The 21,109-nt window shown below is 38.5% G+C and overlaps 1 protein-coding gene and 1 long non-coding RNA gene across 4 annotated transcripts in view; both read right to left on the minus strand.

Annotated features, from left to right (window-relative positions):
• Positions 1–1,803: 1,803 nt before the first annotated feature.
• Positions 1,804–21,109, minus strand: part of LOC109479995 (N-acetylneuraminate lyase-like) — a 23,284-nt gene continuing 3,978 nt past the window's right edge. The window contains exons 4-12 of one of the 3 annotated variants that reach the window (XM_019782095.1): positions 20,390–20,477; positions 19,723–19,780; positions 19,310–19,385; positions 18,459–18,551; positions 17,720–17,868; positions 16,930–16,993; positions 10,941–11,008; positions 5,424–5,472; positions 1,804–3,652 (exon numbers count right to left, since the gene is read on the minus strand). In XM_019782095.1, coding sequence (XP_019637654.1) covers positions 3,498–3,652; positions 5,424–5,472; positions 10,941–11,008; positions 16,930–16,993; positions 17,720–17,868; positions 18,459–18,551; positions 19,310–19,385; positions 19,723–19,780; positions 20,390–20,477 — 800 coding nt within the window. In that variant the 3' untranslated portion in view covers positions 1,804–3,497. Of the gene's footprint in view, positions 3,653–5,423; positions 5,473–6,145; positions 6,192–7,643; positions 7,684–10,940; positions 11,009–16,929; positions 16,994–17,719; positions 17,869–18,458; positions 18,552–19,309; positions 19,386–19,722; positions 19,781–20,389; positions 20,478–21,109 lie in introns of all 3 variants that reach the window. The other 2 variants (XM_019782103.1, XM_019782112.1) reach the window with 2 other exon arrangements.
• On the minus strand, positions 14,631–16,597 carry LOC109480006. Its single transcript, XR_002140813.1, has 3 exons — positions 16,474–16,597; positions 15,243–16,009; positions 14,631–14,751 (listed from the first exon to the last, which is right to left on the minus strand). It is a non-coding gene; the product is annotated as an uncharacterized LOC109480006 (long non-coding RNA).

Raw genomic sequence — 21,109 nt, forward strand, 5'->3', positions numbered from 1 at the left:
GGTCGCCATGCAGGGTCCCTCCGATACACCGGCTCCCTCCCCAAAACCGCCGGGCCTGCAGGGTCCTCCAGCCCGCCAAAGACAACCGGCTTTATCCCCTATCAACTACGCCTCCCCTTCAGTTTAAATGCAGAAATAGAAATTTTATATCATGAGATTAAGTTATTTGTGATAAAAATCTGGTAACTTATGCTCAGTTTTGTTGTATTCCGCGATACCGAACCGTTTATATTGTGAGAATAGCCACGTGTTTGCCGCGGCTTCGCCGCTCGTTTCTCAGAAAATTGTGCATTCTGCAAACTCGGAGACCGTGAACTCACCGAAAAATACCACAAAAACTTTAACGTACGGCTTTTCTTTTCGGTGGTATTTGTGGACAATATAAAACGCACGACAGAACCGTTGGAAACGTAGTGAAAATACTTAGCGTTTTCTAGAAAAATAAAAATGTGTGCATCAATCAAGAAAAATTGGTAACCCCCAAGAGAACCTAATTTCGGCGGTTCAAACCCGGAAGTGAGAAATCGGGACCACCTGTAACAGTTAAGAGATTTAGCCCACTCGCGGATTCCGGCGATTTGGGAATGGCCAAACCTCGGAGGCTCGTAAGGGGGTTTCAACTTTTTACAGAATAACTGATATTATAACTTTGTCAAAGTGTTGACATGCCGAAAACCAATGATATTAATTTCTTTAGGTTTTGAGTGAAATAATAAGTGACAATGTGTAAACATTTACGAGTTTCCCGAGGATAGAAAAATATTTTACTGTGAGACTGATTTTCAGTTATCTACTTCTTAGGATTAATTATGTTTGACAAATACATGTATAGGTACAAAGAGTGAGTCTTTTTACACGTTATAATGCAGTATTCTGTGAACCTAATGCATTTTCTAATGTTTTGTACACATTTCCAAACAGCAACCTGGCTATAATAGGTTAGAGTACCATTTTTAAAATGTACCATTTAAAAATGTCACGAACATGCAAATGAGGTGAATTAATGTCTGATGTTTCCTCATTACCACTACGATTGAATAATAAGCTTGATGTGGTCTCCTCTGCACAAGGATGACTTTTTTCTGCTGACCAACACCAGGTTCTATTCTCGCTATGTTTGACCTTGTCTATCTACTTAGTAATCTCCAAGCAGATGTTGGGAGGCTCCAAAATGTAACATTACTACGGAATCATAACATTTTCCTAGCTGCACATTTCTGTCTGCCACTCAGAGAAATTCTAAGAAAACGTTTCGTTGAATTTTGGCTAACTTATTTCCTCAGGGAAATATTGATTCCGCTTCATACTGTGTCCCAAACTATAAATATATGTGGGGTCGTGTGGCGTAGAGGCTGAGTACTCGACTCGGAACCAAGAGGTCCTAGGTTCAAGTCCTGACATGCCACCGATCTTGTGCCCTTGGGAAAGGCACTTTACACGACTTTTCTCATTTCGCTCAGGTGAAAATGAGTACTGTATTGTCCCGTGTTGGTGGCGGCATTAATATAAGTTGAAAAAACTTGAGTGTGCCGTCACCACGTCTGGCGATTGCATGTTTCGGAATATAATAGATGGAAAAACTGTAACAGCTAGAAAGAAAAGGACTTGCCTTAACTGTTGGGAGCAAAATATGAGCATTTTTTAGTTGATTCAGAACCAGAATCTTTTTTTTTTGCAATTCAGAAAAAAATGAAGAGGTGAATCTGTGAACCAACAAATTAAATTGGTGTGGCCTAAGTATGGTACTATAGTATATCCCCCTCATTGCAGTATATGAACATTCAATTCAACACACTGTCCTATGTGTAATTGTAACAGCTTTTATTTCCACAATTGAGATCTAAATGTTGGTTTCATCTCTTTAAAATAGACTCTGCCTTTAAAGCTTATATTCAGTGTTACTACTACGTTTTGATAAATTACTATTATAACTTTGTCATGGTGTAATACTGTACATTAATGAGTACGTATAGATGTGGTAAAATTAAGTTATGATATACATGTTAAACACATGTAAAAATTATACTACTTCATTTGACAACTTCTGCCATTAAAACATCATTGGTTAGCATGTACAGCGGGTTGGTGGAAAAAGCAGTCCAGTCCGGTTGGCGGAAAAAGCAATCCAGTCCGATTTGGGGGTGGAAAAAGCAGTCTGGTGGTTTCTACGAAAGACCATAGGTACAAATTTTTTTGTGTACCTGCACCAACCCATGTACAGCTACAGCCATATACTTGCTTAACCCAAAGTGTACATTGTCACAGTTTCACTGTGAAATGGTTAAAAATTAACCCTCTCCAAACTGAGGTAGCTTTTTGGCACCAAATTTGTACTAGCTACAGGATTAGGCAGCAAGGAGAAGGTTAACAACATAACTTTAGTACATTGTAAAAAATGTATGTTTGAAGAAGTAAAATTCTTACTAAATCTGTTAATTAAACAGTTAAAGTTGCCACGTTGAGAAGACTTACATAATGATTGTCTCACTAGTAGTTCATCCAAGTACATATAATTCCTTTTTGTTGATGAAAAAACACAACAAGGATCCTACTACTGAATTACATCATAAAAATTGCTAACAAAATCTGAAAAATACAGTCACAAAAATTAACGGCCATCATAAAAAATGACATAAAATTGGCAAGAAAACTGACGTACCATAGTTGTCACACACGTGACCAAAAATTAGATTAAAAATTATGTAAAAAGTGTCTAGAACACAAATAATAAGATTACTATTGTGAGCGTATAGAAATGTATTATTGAAAGCTCACAATGTTGTCAATGGACACAATAGATAATGAAAGCAACCCGTGTTGCTTGTATGTTTAGCATAAATGCTATATGAACTTGTATCTAAATATCTTTAACATTGCAAATACAACTGTTACTTATTCTGGTCTTCTTTTATACTGAGATTTATCATTGAACAAAGCTTGAGAAAACATAATTACAAGATTGCTATAACTTGAGGATGATAATTATTTTCAATTTATGGCTATGATAATGTCAAACTATTAACTTTTCTATTGCAGTTACAGTTACAGTACACAAGCTGGTGTCTGTGTTGGTCCCAATCACTGCCTGTTTCTATCTAAGAACTGATTCTAAGGCACTTAGAATTGGTTCACAGGCCACCTACTTTTGCTAGACATATCACGGACAACAATTGCACTTAAGTTAAAAACAGAGCTTAAAAACTGTGAGATGCCATCCAAATCTGAACTGTATTCATTCAGATTGCATGATCTGTTGCAGAAGATTGCCATTCTCTGATTGGAAGCTATCATTGACACGATTAACTCAACAGCCAATCACACAATGGCTTTCAAAATACGGTACTACCATATTTGAAGTGCTACTGGAAACATGCCATGGTAGTTTACCATCTCTCGTGGTCTCTGATTGGAGCATATTTTACCCTATGACAGTATAACTACACTCCTCCTCCAATCACAGTGCAGCTGTCAAACGGTGGCAAGAATAAGGGGATGCTCTACTTCACGGCTTCAAAGAAACCACAGGCCTGGAGTTTGGCCTTGATCTTGGCCAACTCTTCCTCCGAGCGGCGCTGCATGGGGGGGCGGGGGGGCCCAAAATCCATCCCGGAGACCATGCTCATGATGTACTTGTTAAGCCCAATGTCCATCCCTGGGATAGTAGAGAAGAATATAACCTCAACAACTAGAACAGGAGCATGTCATCAGAATGTATTGTGCCTGCGCAAAATCCATATTTTTCATGGTTTTCATTGGATGTTTGGTCAACGTTCAGGGCTCGAAATTAAAGGTGGTCCAATGGCCACTGACCACTAACATTTAGGCTGGTACAACTAAAAAGACACTTTGGGACATTTTTGGGACAACATAAAAAAACAACATCAGCCTTTTTTTTGTTTATCAAGGCTTGAAGCACATGTCTCGGCTTTTGGATCTGGAAAAGTCCCCCCAAATTTCCTGTCTACTCTGCAATTAAAGTGCGCCTGGGAGTGAACATAAGCAAAATAGTGTTGACTTCAAGTTGAAGTCATACATTACTTCCCAAAAAAACAGGTTGAGACAGTTTATCCTCACCTTGTGACAATTGAAATTTATTTTTGGGACAGTGCTGGGACAATAGGAAGAAAAGTTAATGTTGCTTCAGAATCTTGCTCGTTGCAGATGATATCTTTTCCAACACAAAAATTGAAAACTATAGACGGGATATCATCTTTATATGCATGAATACAATAAATGAAAGACATGTTCTACTGATTGAAGTGCTTTGCATAATACTTTACAGATTTTGTGAGCACATCGGCAGAACGTACTGCACCTGTGTGAAATCTGTAATGTATTATGCATAGCACTTCGGCAGAACTTCTCATATAAGGTCATATTCATACATATAAGATTGACATCCCGACAGTAGTTTCTAAATGTTATGTCACAAAAGATATCGTCTGCAACAGGCAAAATTCTGATGCAACGTTGACCAAAAATCCAAAGAAAACCGTGAAAAATCTGCACAGGCGTAGTATGTTCTGCTGACGTGCTCGCAACAACTGTTGATTAATGTTTGAACTATTCTACTTCAATAAAGAGGGGCAAATTTAAATTGAAAGTTTTACAAATTGTTAGTGACAGCTTCTGTTAATTGAATTTATTTTCTACTACTTTTGAAAAATCAACTCAACACCACAACCGATCAAATACCCAGGTAACATATTTACCTAATACCTAACTAACCAAGAAATTGGAAAAAAGAGAGCTCAGAACAAAGAATTCTTAAAATCAAAATCATATCAACAAAATTATGTATATGAAAGAAAATCACACGCTAAAGAAAAGAAGAAAGAGTTTTGAAAATCTGTGTACATGTTTTCATTTTATTTTAAAATTTCTATTTGTCAATATCTCATTTATATTTCAGTTAAATGGTATTTTCTTCCTTGAAATCACAAATCAACTATTAAGTGAAATTAAATCCTTCATTTACAATTTACAAATTAAGTCTTTTTACATTACAAATCTGTTGTTCCATTTATCAATTTATATTACCATTTTTCAACCTTATTAAAAGACAATGATCTGTAGAATGATAGGTTGCCAAATTTCTGAAAGTAGCCATTTTGTGAAAAAGGTTTACAGGGGTGCCAGAGTATACAGTGCAATTTTACGGAATACAGTGCAATTCTATTAGTATACAGTGCAATTTTACTAGTAAAACTGCACTGTATACTAGTAAAATTGCACTGTATTCCGTAAAATTGCACTGTATAGTACTAATATCATTGCACTGTATACTAGTAAAATTGCACTGTATACTAGGAAAATTGCACTGTATTCCGTAAAATTGCAATGCATTCCATAAAATTGCAATGTATTCCGTAAAATTGCACTGTATTCTCTGGCACCCCTGGTTTATATTTCCAGGGTCTTACCAGGTCCGTTAGTTAGCACCCTTGCGCGTTTCAGGGCCTGAGACATGGACTGTCAATCCACACACATAACAACAACTGTCAGAAAAAGCCTCGTCTCCAGTTAATGTTCCTTACTTCATTCATTTATCAGTCATTGGTTTCATTGGAATGATCAGAGGAAAAAGAAGATGGACTATTATTTCACTCATCTTGGTAATACAAACTCTGGTGTACCCTGGCTAAGGGTGTATTCTATTTGACCCAGTGAAAAAGTTGTCTCAAATCTTTTTCTTTTTATGTTTACCTTCGCAGAAGGAAAATGTATTGTTTTTGCTGTTTCTTCTTCCTCTTCTTTTAGAAACAAATAAGGTCAATGACCTGAACCAGACGTCTGTCACCATGGTAACTGGTGTCTGGTTACATCATGTTGCAATTTTATAGCAGGAGGGATTTAGACTCCTGTCTGACCATATACAAGAATGTGTTTGAGTAAAAATTAACAGAGCAGACCATATGTGAAGGTAAACATTATGCATTTGCTTTGCAAATGTTACCTTTCTTGCATTCTTTGCTGTGGTTTGTATGGAAATATATACCTATGGTGATCTAACCAAACTGCTCCAAAAGGCCCTACTTTGCTAAATTTCATTGTTTTTGAACCTGTGTTTTTAGTCTAGTGGAGACTACCTACTAGTAAATACCCTGTATAGTGCATGTGGTACGTAAACATGACTGTTTCTTACCAGGTCCATGGTCAAAAATGATTTTCATGAAACGTTGGGAGAACAGCTGTTTGGTAAGAGAATACATGAAACATCAGAACCTTAAGTTTGTCAAATTCATTAAACATCTTATTATTGTTTGTAATTTGTTCATTTTACTTTGATTTGGCACCAAATATAATGATTATTTGTATTTGAAGCTTTCATGAAAGTTCATCTGCGTTGGTAGTTACATGTTTAGAGTTAAAACTTAAGATCCAACACAAAAGTTCTCTCACCTAGAGCTTTTGACCAGTCACTCTGGTCTTCCTCAGTAGACTGACCCAGTGAGGCTTGTCACGTGGCTTCTTTTAAGTGTGATGTCAACACTGGGTCAAAGGTATCTGGTAGACGATGTCTGGTAGAAGCCACGTGACAAGCCTCACTGGGTCAGTCTACTGAGGAAGACCAGAGTGACTGGTCGAAAGCTCTAGGTGAGAGAACTTTTTGTGTTGGATCTAAAGTTTTAACTCTAAACATGTATTTGAAGCTTGTTCAGCATAGCAGGTACATGTAGGTTGTATCTCATAGCACTGATTTGAAATCTTGCTATGTATCACTGGCAATTTGATTTGTGATCAAATTGGTCCCTATGTGTAGCACAGCAAATGATTGACCATATGCAACATTGGCATATTGGGCAAGCTTACAGCAAGCAAAAACAATTCATGACTAATTTTTACTGACCAATCTAAAAACCCCATCTATTCTCAGAAGTAGATTTTTTAGTTCAGCCTTAGGAGAGGTTTTTTGGCACAATATAAGGTCAATGACCTAAACCAGACGTCTATCACCATGGTAACTAGTGTCTTGCATTAGAAACACAGCATTTCTTAGTGTCATGTAATGTTATACTTTACAGTACAATTTGATCGTAATTATGATTTTCTGTCCAACTTGTCTATCTGTCATGTCCAAAAGTGTTGCGACAGATACCACGTAAAAAATGCAGGAAATAGTGAGAACTGAGAAAAAGGTGGAATTGTATTGTTAATAATTATATTATAGGAATTCTTTGGTGGCTAACATAGATGTAGTTGAAATTAGATGTCAAGGATAGGGCTAACATATAGGGCTAACATTATAGGCACTACAATCAAATTTTTAAAATTTGTATTGTGGAGACAGGTTTAGATTTTCATTTTATGTTGTTTCAAGCTATCTAGTGATCAGTGCCTCTACTGTTCACATGTTATTTGGGGCAACGAGTTCATCTTTACTTCTACGAAAAAATAAATTTTTTAACACCCCAATCCTTGGTTGATAACTCTGGTACTTGAAGGCAGGACTGTTTCTAATATGAATTGTTCTTTTCTGAGCTGGTATTTGATACTGAGTAGTTGGTATGCCCAGAAATTTACTAGTCATTTTGTTAGTACATGTAGAATTTTTTTTTGATCTTGGGTGTTAGCAACAAAATATTCTATAATCCAGAGTCCTTACATCCCCTTTCACACCCTTGTGCATGATACCCACTCACCATATTGAACAAGTATCCTTAGGAAATGTTGCGACATATTCTGCAGAAAAGCAAGGGCAAAAATCACACTGAAATCAGTTGCGGAAACAAGCAGCTAGGGGTTCAAATAAATGCTGTTGTAGTCTTCTTTAGTCTCTACTAGGCTTCAAAAGCAACTGGAAAGAGTAGAAAAGAAGAAGAAGGTCTCCCGTGCTCTTTTGCCGAGCGTAGGGTGATGCCCATCTCCATTTCGTAGCCCTTGGGCGACACACAGTTGTGCAAGGCACTACAGCAGGGGGCTGGTCCGCTGGTAGTGCTGTGTGTTTGACCTTCCCACACTCGCTCTTTCTCATATGTGCTGAGTGCTAAGCAGAGAAAAAAGTGTGTACCATTTTTAAAGTTTTTGGTATGACCCGGCCGGGGTTTGAACTCACAACCTCCCGGTTACAAAGCGAGCACTCTACCAATTGAGCTATTGCACCGGTAGAAATGACCAAATAGACAAATAATATGCCAAGGGAGTTGGTCCGAAAAAAGGGTGACAAACTAAAACTATACTCTCAAGTGGACCAACTCCCCTGGCATGTTATCTGTCTATTTGGCCAATTTCTACTCTTTCCGGCTGCTTCTGAAGCCTGGTAGAGGCTAACTGTTATTGAGTAGACCAGCTACTCTTTGCAGCCAAATTGTTAGGAGTAGTGCTGTGTACCTAAACCCACATTTAGGTTCAGGTCTGGATTCAAGTCCAGAGGTTTAGATTCAGTTCCGGACTTGTAAGTCTGAACCTAAACCATAATTGCATGTTGCAATTGGCAACCTTCCAATGTTGTTTGGGTAAAACGTTGGCCACATAACATGGAGGCCAGTACTTGATGATGCCCGATGGCAATGTTTTCTTCATTTTGCAGCACAGATTTTGCAATCTACAGAAGGTTTTGGGTGATTTGGAAAGAAAAGGGGTATGTGAAAGGTTTTTTTAAGTAGTAAGTCCGGACTTGGTTCTTGACTTTTAGTTTTTTTTTGGACTTGAACCCTAACATTCTTACAAGTTCGGATCCAAGTCCAGTGAACTGGTACACAGCACTAGCAAGGAGCTTACAAATTGCTGGGGCTGATGAATTGCAAGGGTCTGGAGCGGCTGCCATTCGGCACTATTAAACTTCTGCATGCCGAAAACTCACCAAAATGGCCAAGTAGCGAAATGACATCTTGTAACATAAGCTGCCAGAAAACAGGCAGAAATCACATCGAAATCAGTTGTAAAAATCAGTGGTAAGGGTTTAAACAAAGAAATCAGGATCTGAAATCTTGTAACATAAGCTGCCAGAAAACAGGCAGAAATCACATTGAAATCAGTTGTAGGAATCAGTGGTAGGGGTTTAAACAAAGAAATCAGGATCTGAAGTCAAACTAAAATCATAAGCTGAAATCAAACACAAGTCAGATCAGAAATCAATTGACCACAATGTAGAAGCTGAAATCAAACAGAAGTAAATCTTACTGGTCTTAAACAGCGAAATCATGAAATAACCAAGATCATGAAATCAGTCAGAAATCAGAATATGCAGCTCTTTATGGAATGGAAGAGCAACTAATAACTAATATTAATAAAGTGTCAATCAAAGTCAAATACATTGTCAATGTCTGTCAAACTGTCAATTGTATGCTTGCTAAGTTAAAGTTGGGAAACATTTTGTTGCAAGAGTTTCTCTGTCATGTCTGTAAAATAATGAATACCCACCCCCCTAAAAATGTTTTATTCTTTTTACATTTGAACCTTGAAAATGCAGACCTTTCCCCTTTTTGAGAAGATTTGGGATCAACTTTGGGTTTTCAAGTGAAAAATCACCAGAATCGTGAATCAAGTTAAAACAGGGAATAAATTTTTAGGAAATGCCCAGTAATACAATCATTTATGTTGTATGTTAATTTTTAAGTTCAGAAAATCACATCATACAAAACAACCAATCAACAATTAATCAATCTAATCAAGTTAAGATACACTAGAAACAAATAAATATAGTGTTCATACATGACTCATAGCTACAATATCTGAAACAATATAAAACAATGTCGATGAAGGTTAGACATCCAGGTAACACGATATGCCAAAAAGCAGTTACTCAAGCAACTGGATATCATTTTGATTTTGATTTTAAAGTTTCCAAAATCATATCCAGTTGCTTGAGTACCTGGTTTTTGGAATATAAAACAAGAAGCCATAGGTGACAATTCTCCGTGAAGTTTTATATATTTCAACAAAATCCCAAGCGTCAACGCCAGACCTACTGTGCAGACATTATAATTAAGCAACGGTTAATACAATGAGGGCGCGTCACAAGCATAAAACATACAAAGAGCTAAATCCATTACTGCTCCCAGGGCGTGTAAAGATACTTTGCTTCAAGTTCGAACTTCATTTTAATTACACATACACAATCATTGCATTCACATAAAGATCGGACTATCATGGTCGTGTCTAGTAACAAAGACAGCCCCACCGTCTTACGGTGCCTGTACCTAATTAAGCGCGCCTGGAACAAGCCAAATTCCAGCAACAGTGGCGGTAAGCACCGCGAGTGTTACTACCGCCGGCCAGATAACCAGGATATCTGCTTACAGTACCTCTGCTACCAGACAACTGCCTAAACCTACGGTCTATTCCACAGGATTGTAAAAGTAGGGATGTTTCGAAAATAACCATTTACTCCAATATCAAAACAGCTACGGTAAAAATAAAAAGACGTGCATCATCCCGGACATAATGCAACACCACATGCGAAATTACACAGATATGCGACGTACGGCAGAATGCGTTTTGGCTGCGAACATCTTCCAAAAAACTTGGCATCTCTTAACCATGGGCAAAAACATCTGGAACCACTTATAAAAACCACCCCGTATCTGCATGAACTTTTACCTCCCCCCCGCTACTTCCAAACAACGCGTTTTTCTGGACCGTTCCAATTCGCCTCGTAATTGTAGGGGTGCGTCTGCGATATTACATTGACCGCGAAAGCAGCAACGGCAAAAATACACATTCGTGCATCAACACGGGCATGCCCGCAGACGGCGTATCAAATTGCGTGCCGATTACACGAAGAGAACCCAGTGTTTTGACTGCGAACATGAAAAATCAGCCGATTACAACACTCCGTCCGGAGGTCCTGACCTCCTTCACGGAGTAACAACTCTGAGATACCAGTTACAAATGTCAAATGTCATTGTGTACAACCTATAGTCAATTCTTTTTTACATGTATGCAGTACCTATTTAAAACAACATTGCCAATGACCAGACACAAACTTTCTATGTTACCTGTTCTTTACGTGCTGCTTCGAGGTCTCCATTGTCATACGCTGCCCGCATACGGTTATAGACTTTACCTGAGAAATACAGAATGAAAACAACATTCCTACATTTCTAGCACTAGCACCTGTAAAAAGTGTCTCATTCATTAATTCAAAACCATACATATTGATGGAAGGACTATAAATCATAAGTTTAATCAATAGTCAATTGTATATATTGATTGCCTATTCTGTGTATTTTTATACTTGTTGTCATTAACTATGTAAATTTTGATGTTGTATATAATGTTTTTGTATGGGGGAGGGCAACTTGTAAAGGAGTGTATACACCTGTTTTGCCCTCCCTTTCACCTTGTAAAAAATCAAAATTAACAAAATTATTAATGTCGCTTTATTGTGTTAGGGTACATGTATGAGGTAATAATTCTAAGGGCCTTCATTCGCCCCATTCACATACCCACAATTCCTTGCGCGACGGACAACATCCGGTTTGGCGCCCGCCAACCCCGTCACAATTTGAATGGGGCGGTCTCGCCACCAAATGGGTAAAGGCCGCCTGTAACCGCTCACACAATCACACCAAGCGCCGTGAAGAAGACGTGGTTTAGATCGTGGAATTATGCCTGCCTCAAATAAAACTTTCTGAAATTCAGAGTTATCTTTTTTTGTTTCGTTTTATGCTGTTCTTGGTAACATTTAATAGCTATTATCATAAAAGTAGTTTCTGAGTAAGACGTCTTAATTCCGATTTCAAATGACATGAAAATTGGTGTGGAGGTCCGAAACTTATCTTCATCATCAACATGGCATTGTATATTTTTTGTATGTATATAGTTATACTATAAACGTTCATTTACATAGTAACCGTAGCTAGGCAACCATTTTTCCCTTGGCAACCATTACCATAAAAGATATTTTGTGTCTCTATATCATTTTTATAGACTATTAAGATAGATATGTACAAGACGCCAAAGAGCGATAATCAGAACAATAGAACACATGTTCTAGGTTCTGCTCTAAATTCCGTTCCAGATCCTATTCGTTACAGATTTAAAAAATTTACCTGTTCTCACCTGACAGCGGATCATGTTTCTTCGCAGGTAAGTTCAATCTTTTAAAACATTTCTAACGTCTAATTATAGAGGCTGAATGCATAGAAAAGAGCGCCTTTTTGGTGTGGAAAAAAGGGTGTCAAAGGAGGGACGTTTTAATGCGTCGTGTACAATAGATAATTTAATGTTTATCTATTACATGTAATTTGATGCAGTGATATAAGTTCTTTTATATGTTACGGTGCATGTGTATATGTGATGTTCCATTTGTACAATGATTTAAAACTTTCACTTTTCAAAGTTGTTTCGAATTCAGTGAGAAATGGATGTTGCAATAGCTGGCGGTAAACCTAACACAAGTTTTTTTGTGATTGACAAGGTTTATGATGTCAAAATTTTAAAATGTAGGAATCTTGTTTTTTGGGGTCCGCCTTGTTTTGCTTTCGCCCGCGCGCATTAGATTTGGAGTCTGCGGAGGATTTCAACCATAAGATTTACTTGCTGTGGCCTAACGTGTACGGTTTGGTTATAATCAAGCAAGTAATCTTTGATTGTTGGCTGTTTCAGGTAAAATGGAGAGAACGACAGACAAGTTGAAAACGTACACAGACATTTCAGGTCTTTCGATACAACGATTGAACAAAGAATGCAGAGCACACAATGTGAATACAAAATTGTCAAAATCTGCAAAGGTGAATCTGTTATGTCTAGCACTGGATATTTCAACAAGTGGGAAGAACAAGCCATACGATTTCGTGCATAGTTTCCCAGCAGTTTCCCAGCCTACCCCCCTCGCTTACGCGCCTATCTCCGAAAACATGACCACAAGTGATTTCGTCAACTCTTGCAAAACAGACCAGAAGGAAAGAAGAGATGTGGAAATGATGACAAGAGGCCAGAATCAGAATGCTAAGTGGTACGCCATGCGGTCAGGGTCTTTAACCACAACAAAGTTCCATCGGATAGATAGGTTAATGACCGGTGGCAAGGCATCACCCAGTAGACTAGTCAGTGATTGTATGGGGGACAAGTACAAGAACCTTACAAAGCCTCCTCCACTACCAAATGCCAAGAGTATCAAATGGGGAGTAGCAAACGAGTCACTTGCCAGAAATGCATATTCAACAAGGAGAAGACCAAACATTCCAACTTAGTCATAAAGGAGACAGGGTTGATTGTACACAACACCAAATCATACCTGAGGGCTAGTCCGGATGGAGTAGTGTTGTGTGACTGTTGCCCACCTAGAATCCTGGAGATCAAAATGCCCATACAGTGCAGCCCATGAAGCAATAAGGGGCAACACAAAGATCAAGTATATAGAAGAAGTAGGCAATACATTGGCACTGAAAGGAGGCAACCATGGCTACCTCGAGCAGGTTCAAGGGTGTATGGCGATCACAAATGTTTCCAAGTGTGACTTTGTGGTCTACACTGTGAAGGACATCGAAGTAATTCATGTTGACTTTGACCCAATTTTCTGGGCTAACCTAGAGCAACATTTGGACAACTTCTTCCTGAGTCATCTTGTACCTGAACTGTTCAGACGACAGAATCACCCCAACGCCACCTACATTGTGGACAAGAGCGACACAGACTCAGATATGGAGGTGGATACAGACAATGTGGTAAATGCATGTTTGTCACTTTATTCATATATCAACAATGTTAAGTAGTACTAAGAGACTAGAAATGAACAAATGTAACACATAATCAAAATACTAACAGTTGTAACAGAATGCATACACAAGTATCATATTCTTGTGTTACTATAAGTCACATCAATAAATAAATAAATGTCACATCAATTGTCAATATCATGCCCTCTAACAAGGCACCAAGTGCAGCAATACTTAGATGTGATAAAAGTACTAACAGTTGTTACAGAGTGCATACACAAGCAACATGATACCCTTCCTGTCATTAAATCATGTCATTGTTTACTGTCATGTATTTCAGTGAGTCATCAAATACAACATTACAAGACTACAGCTGAGAAGAACGGTATCAGCCATGCTGTACCCATCGCAAGTACAGAAACACAGCCCGGCCCAGTGACAGCAGCAGTTACAATTTAAACACTTGCCTTTAAAAATTCACTGATTGTACTAGTATCTTAGTTTCAGTATATCTAAATGAAATCAAAGATGCTCTCTTCTGTTGTGTTGTTTGTGTGCTCAGAAATGGAAGTGTCTGCATGTAGTTTCTGACGAAGGTTGACAATGGGCATCTGGAAATTTATTAAATAGGCACAAACACTGAAGATCTGTTCTGTTATGTCTTGTTGAGAAATCTTAATAGTAGACCCAAGAATATGAAAAGTACGAATGCGCTGTATAATTCTCTCTATGTGTATCCGTGCACTAGAGATACATTCAGAACTAGCAGCCTCTTGGGCTGAAAACTGTGACCTACCACGACCCTTATAGTCAGGTACAATGAGCTGTACCCCCCTGCTCTGAAGTTCTTTAGAAACATTGAATCCTTTGTCAGCAATGATTACAGACTTTGGTGGTAGCTGGTTAATAAATGCTGCACTTGTTAGGGTTATGTGTTTATCACTCGCACGCCCTCCATATGCCTTGGAGACAAAGTTAACTGTGAGGTTGGGTGACATGCCTACCATAAACTTAATCGTGTCTCTGTTCTTATAGTTTAGAGTAAGTCTCCTTTCTCGCTTGCAGCGTTCCTGCCATTTCCACCTGCAGTTCTGTACAATCGATGACTGACACAAGTCGATCATACCGTCTGAAGCACTCAGGGATTCTGAAATAAATGAAAATTATTGATCATAATGGAGTTGTAAGGTAGAGAGATAATGACGACATGTGCTATGTGTTGCCTAAACTAAATGACACCTTGCTAATGTTAATGAAAACAATGTCAGTTTGTAAAAGACACAACAGCTTCAGCTTCCACATATGTTAATACATGTATATACTGAAGTTTTAGTCTGTTGTTACATTGACTACTACTATCAGTCAGAACATCCTTCATAGTATATTAGTTAAAATCCAAGTGTATTTAGGTAGAACAAGAATTCCATGATCTCATACCACCTACCAACTTCCATGGCAATCTATCAAAAGCTTCTTGAGTTATTGTGCTAAATCACATACACACACGTACACACGTACACAAAACACACACACACACACACACACACACAAATGCTACTGAAAACAAAACCTTCTTGGCGAAGGTATTAAAGCTCTGTGGTGGACACAGTAATGTTCAAAGTCAGAAGTAACTCTCACGTTTCTGGTTTATCCCAACTGGTTTTCATCTCGAACAGCAACCGAAGCTCTCTGTGGAGAAAGTTCAACCATGTCGTGAATATCTTGGAAACTTGACTGGTACTTATGCCGAATCGGCCCGCGATTTGTTGGTTGAAATCCCCTGATTTTAATTTCACAAGTACTAAGAAGAACTCCTCTTCAAAAGATAATGATCTTTCTCTTCCACTCCTCTTGGTAGGTGTGCAGTCAGTCTCCTGACCTCGCCAGTACTTTAGGTGACCTTTACATATTTTCTTCAAATAGTCACTGACTGCAGAAAATACTGCAAAGTTTGGTAAGTTTGTGTACCTCTGGAAATCTTTATCACACTCTTTTACAGTGTCCAAACTAAATACTCTCTGCTTCAGCTGTGAATTTTCCTTTTCCAACTCCTGGATTTTCTTGTACAGTCTTGGCAATTCTTCATCATATATGGAAGGCTTCTCTTTACTTGTTTCTACATAGTCATGTCCATGTTACCTTCCATACGTGTCTAGAGTTTTCTCTTGCTTCCTCTTGCTTCTTCCTTTCCCGCTGCTGTGCGAAGGCAATTTGGCGATTGCTTGGTCCTGGGGTCTCTTGATCATGTTCAGGGCTAGGGGACCATGTGTCGTGACGGCGCCATGGTACTGGTGTCACAGTCCCAGCCTGTATTGCTGTTTTCGAAGTTCTGGATTGACAAACTTTTTGCCAAGGGAAGACACTTGGTATGTAACCCGCAGACCCTTTCGTATGGGTGCGTTTCCCTACAAAAAAACAGGAAAAAGAAAATTGTATTAACTCAAAAGATAACTACAAAAATGTACATGTATACTCTGTGGAATATCTCTGAAATTTTGACCAAATTCCAAAATGTTACACTTACACAGGTCAGCATATGTAATCATAATTTCCATTTGTAACCAGTATTGAAAAAAATGAATGATAATACATGTATGTCTCCGCTGAACAACATAGTTTTCACTTCATTACGAACGTAATTTGCATTGCTTAATTCTACCATGGTCTGAGTTCTTTTTGAAATGAAATCACATCCACCAATTTTATGTAACGTTACTACAGACCACTCGACGCGATCGACGGTGGGGGGAGGGGGCGTCATAGCCAAATCATATCACATAACGCGGCGTAAGATAAACGTTATTTGTGAGGGGCAGGGTAGTTGTTAAAATACACAGATACGAATTATCGTACTGACTATTAAACTCACCTCCTACAAAATGATCTGAGCAGATCCTGTCGTAGTTGCTAGGGACCCAGTCCACTCGCCTTACGCTGGCCTCCCACAGTCGACGTAAATGTCGATTTGCCTCTCCTTGAGGGAACTTATAGTAGGACCTCTTTACCGTATCTGTTCCCTGTCGGTTTTTACACCCCGGCACGCAACACCTAGAACCTTGATAAATGGGTTTTTGTTTTCTGACGGCAAAAGCCGCCGCCATGCAAGCTTGAGAGTTCGAAACTAGACCGGATGTTGTCCGTCGCGCAAGGAATTGTGGGATTTGTGAACGGGGCGAATACAAATTTATGGACAGGACAAAATAAAGATTATCATATGTCAGATCTAAGGATGAATTGTGTGGGATATTATAACTCAGTTATGATTGTCAATTCAAATCTACCTTTCTGTAGCATTTAGAGTAGAAAAAGCTTGTTGAAAGTTTACCCGAATAGTTGAAGGTGCTTCCCACAAAACTTGTGGCTCCCATCACCAAAGCACACAGACCTTGCTGCAGAATTCACAAAAACAGAGGCAATGGTCACAACTAGGGCAAATACATACATTATTACATAATTATGTACCTAAACATAACATCACATACAGGCACATGTACAGGTTCCAGTAGTTTTTCTTAGGAACTGGTACATGTACATGTGGTTTTGCATGACGACAGAAACATTGAAAGATCAACAGAATGTTTACTAGCTTTTACTCTTAAGAGAGGATTATTAATGATGAAAACAAATGTAATGTAAATTCTCTCATCTTTCTCCAATGCCGAGTTTTCATCTTAGTCACAAAATACGTAATGCCTAGAAAAAAATGTTGTGTTTCCTGTTTCAAAACCGACCCTAGAAAAAACTGCCAACTCTAGCTTTTTTTTTGTGTGGACCCCTGCATGGGACATAAATTTTTTAAGCTGATCAACCTTTTCTACATGTAGCTCCATATGATCTGAGACCTGAGTGATGAAATGTTGTACAATCAGTTTTCCAACATTGACATTGAAAATATAAGTGTCCTCATGCAAGTTTTACTTTGTGAAACAAATGGATAAGTGCATGGAATCACTTAGAGAGATCGCCAAAGTGTCAAAAAAAGAAAAAAAAAGATAATCCCTACCTACCAACCCTAATTTCTTCAGGACTGAACCAGGAAACACAACAGTTTTTTTAAGCCTAATAAAATTGTACTTGAGTGTAATTAAAGATTTTTTGAGTATAAGTTCTCTCACCTCATCCCTGCCATACATCATGATGTATTTCCCGTTGCTGTGTACCAGACATCGTCCGAAGTCCATCATGTTATAGTCTGTGTACTTACACCCCCGGAACGTCGGCACTTTTACTGTCTCTAACGCATCAAACAGGTCCTCCACCATGACTGAGAGAAAAAAAGAAGTTTAATGTAAGTTAAAGCTGCAATATGTAACTTTAGGATGATAAGAAAGTAAATTTTCTGGTCATTTCTTTACAAAGTAATTTGGATCAACCCTACTCCATTGCAAATTAGCACCATTCAGGAAGTGTGGATGCCAAAATATGACATATCACGGGTTTGAAGCTTGAAACACAGCTGTCAGCCATGTTTGTTTACATTCTGGTAGTTTGTGGTGACACCACAAACTGAGTGCACCTTGTTGGACTATTTTAGCACCAACAATAAATGTCAGCAATGTGAGATTATTGCACCAATATGTTGAAAAGTGAGTGTAAATTACCGTTACACAAATATTTCTTAAATTTTTTAAAATAAAATCTTTCAATTGTAGGTGTAAAAATGTTACATAATGCTCCTTTAAGGTGCAATTCTTTGGTATACTAGTCAGCCATATTCAGTGGTAAGCAAGCAGGTCTATAAGACGTTCATAAGAACCTTACACCTTAAGGTTCAGAGGCCAAGTCACTGAACCTGCGAGTATACACGCTATTTTTACCATTAATTTTGTACATTCAGGCATGTGGATGACTTACTGTTGACCTTGGACATGTCTGGCAGGTGATAGTAGAACAGTGGCAGACTGGGGGCAGCTGCACCAATGATCTGCAGCTGTTCAGCTACCTGTTCTGTAAACACAACAAATCCAACATTGTCATGAAAGTTCATCTGTGTTGGTAGTTACATGTTTAAAGTTAAAACTTTTGTTCCAACACAAAGAGGGGTGAAGGAAGCCATATACATCAGGGCCCATCACCCTTCATTGAACCGTGACGGGGGCCGACATCGTCTACCAGATACCTTTGACCCAGTGTTGACGTCACACTTCAAAGAAGCCACGTGACAAGCTTCACTGGGTCAGTCTACTGAGGAAGACCAGAGTGACTGGTCAAAAACTCTAGGTGAGAGAACTTTTTATGTTGGACCAAAAGTTTTAACTTTAAACAAATCCAACATTGTTAAGTCAAGGTTGACTCATGTACATTGTATTGTAGTCTCCCCCACCAGACTCCATTGCAGGCTGAATTGATAGTAGAAATTGGCCTAAAAAGAATGTAGCTGGCCAGGGGAGTTGGAGGGTCCAGTTTCACTGGCTAGCTAAATTATTTTTAGGCCAATTTCTACTATTTCTTCAGCCTGCAATGGAGTCTATCTGGTGGAGACTATACATATTATTGCGAACTAGTTTTTTTTTGTAATACTGATTTTTTTATTTTCTAACACTGATAGGGGTGGAAAATAAAACTATACCATGGGGCTTCATGTTTTGCCATGGTGAGGTACAGCAAAAAACTCATTCTCACCAAGGGCACAACATTGGAACCTGGAAGGGATTTGAACCCAGAACCTTTAGGTTAACATGTTATGCTGTTACACTGATACTTACTCCCAGTGGTGGGCCTAAACACACAGGTTGGGAGGGAGGCGATAGCCTGGGCACCGATACTCTCTGCATGACGCGCCTGGAGAGGGGAACAAGATAAACACATTATATTTTTAACAACATATTAACACATTTTCAGGAAGGTAATTTGACTGAGATGTGAGGAGCTCAAATGTCAACCATTGGCACTATGTGTACTCTAAAACAATCACACAAACAAAACAGTGATAATTTGTAATAACCAAGATATTGAAGTGGTGTGGCTAGGAAGACAACCAGAGGCAAGAAATTGCCTACATTGTTACAGTATTTTGTTTCCCCCTCCAGTTTGCAATGGAGAAGTCAAATAAATAAAGAAGAAACACTTGCAGTATACTGATCATGAGTACATGTATAGAAGTAAGAGGATGTCTGACCAGTTCTTGGCTGTCCGTGATGCTGCAGCCACCCACGTGGACAATCACATTGGTCAGCCTGGAAAAAAATGAGATGTTTCATTCATTTATTTATCAATCTTGTACACACATACACTAATGGAAGTACCCGGTAGTCCCTTTTGCCTGATTTTCAAGGGAGCCCATGACAGGTATAACATGGTACAAACGTAAATAATACAAGTGAAAAGAAACTCAATTGTTACAAAGATAGAGAACAATGAGACACATGCAACATTTGGCAGCCACATTGTATTCTTCTTAAAAATTGTGGACCAAACATAGGCTACCGTACAGTTACAACAAGGCATATCAGGGCTCAGAATACAAATGTACCATCCCTGTTTCCTTTTGAGCTTCCCTCTGCTGCCTAGCCAAATAACCAATACAAATTTGGTGCTAGACGGCTGCATGTACATGTACAAATGTACTTCAGCAGGAAGAATGTTACTAGTATTAGTGATTGTCAGAATCACTCAAATTTCACCAAATGCTTCTACAGCTAACTTTTGTGACAGAAAAGTGATGAACTTCAATTAGGAAGTTAAGAAGAAACAAAGACATATATTAATTACCTCACCTACAATGAATGTTGACAATTTTCGGATCAGGTTGGAAACAAAAACTCCCAAGTTGTACATGTACTTACTTGCCCTTGCCTGCTGACACCCATTTTTCTGCCAGCATCTTTCTCTCAGCCATGGACAGACTAGCACCCTCCCCGGTACTCCCACAAACTGTAGCAAGACACGTCAAACATCTTCATCTGCAGTTCTACAGAAAGCAGCTAGGGGGACCAACACTCTTTTTCCATTAGCAGAATCCCTTCAATTTTTGCAAAATTGCTATGAAAATACAAATAATTTGCAGCAAACACAAAACAATTCTGAACAAAGATAACTATATAGTATGTCCACATTTGTGCCAAATGGCGCTCAACTGATTGTCCAACAGAAAGTACTACATCTATATATGATGACAGTACAACGGCTGATTTGACTTAATGTACTTATGTACCTTGACTTTACTTTTATGTATCAATTATGTTATATACCACTTTAATGTTACAGATTAAGTTCCTTGTTTGACAGTCTCCAGTATGACCTTTGATTTGGATTTATGTGAGTTTTGCACTGGTGTATATATATACACTGGTGTACATATTTTGCACCCATATGGGCTGGGCAACAAAAAGTCACAAGACAAAAATAATAAAAATTCATTCATTCATTGATTCATTCATTGATTCATTCATTTATTATTCATTTGTTCACTCACTCACTCAGGCCTAACAAAATAAATGTTGTGTTTCCTATTACAGTCCAGAAAAAATTAGGGTCGGTAGGTAGGGATTCCCTTTTTTCTTTTT

Source organism: Branchiostoma belcheri, unplaced genomic scaffold (genome assembly GCF_001625305.1).
Source record: "Branchiostoma belcheri isolate BF01 breed outbred unplaced genomic scaffold, Haploidv18h27 scaffold107, whole genome shotgun sequence".
NCBI lineage: Eukaryota > Metazoa > Chordata > Leptocardii > Amphioxiformes > Branchiostomatidae > Branchiostoma > Branchiostoma belcheri.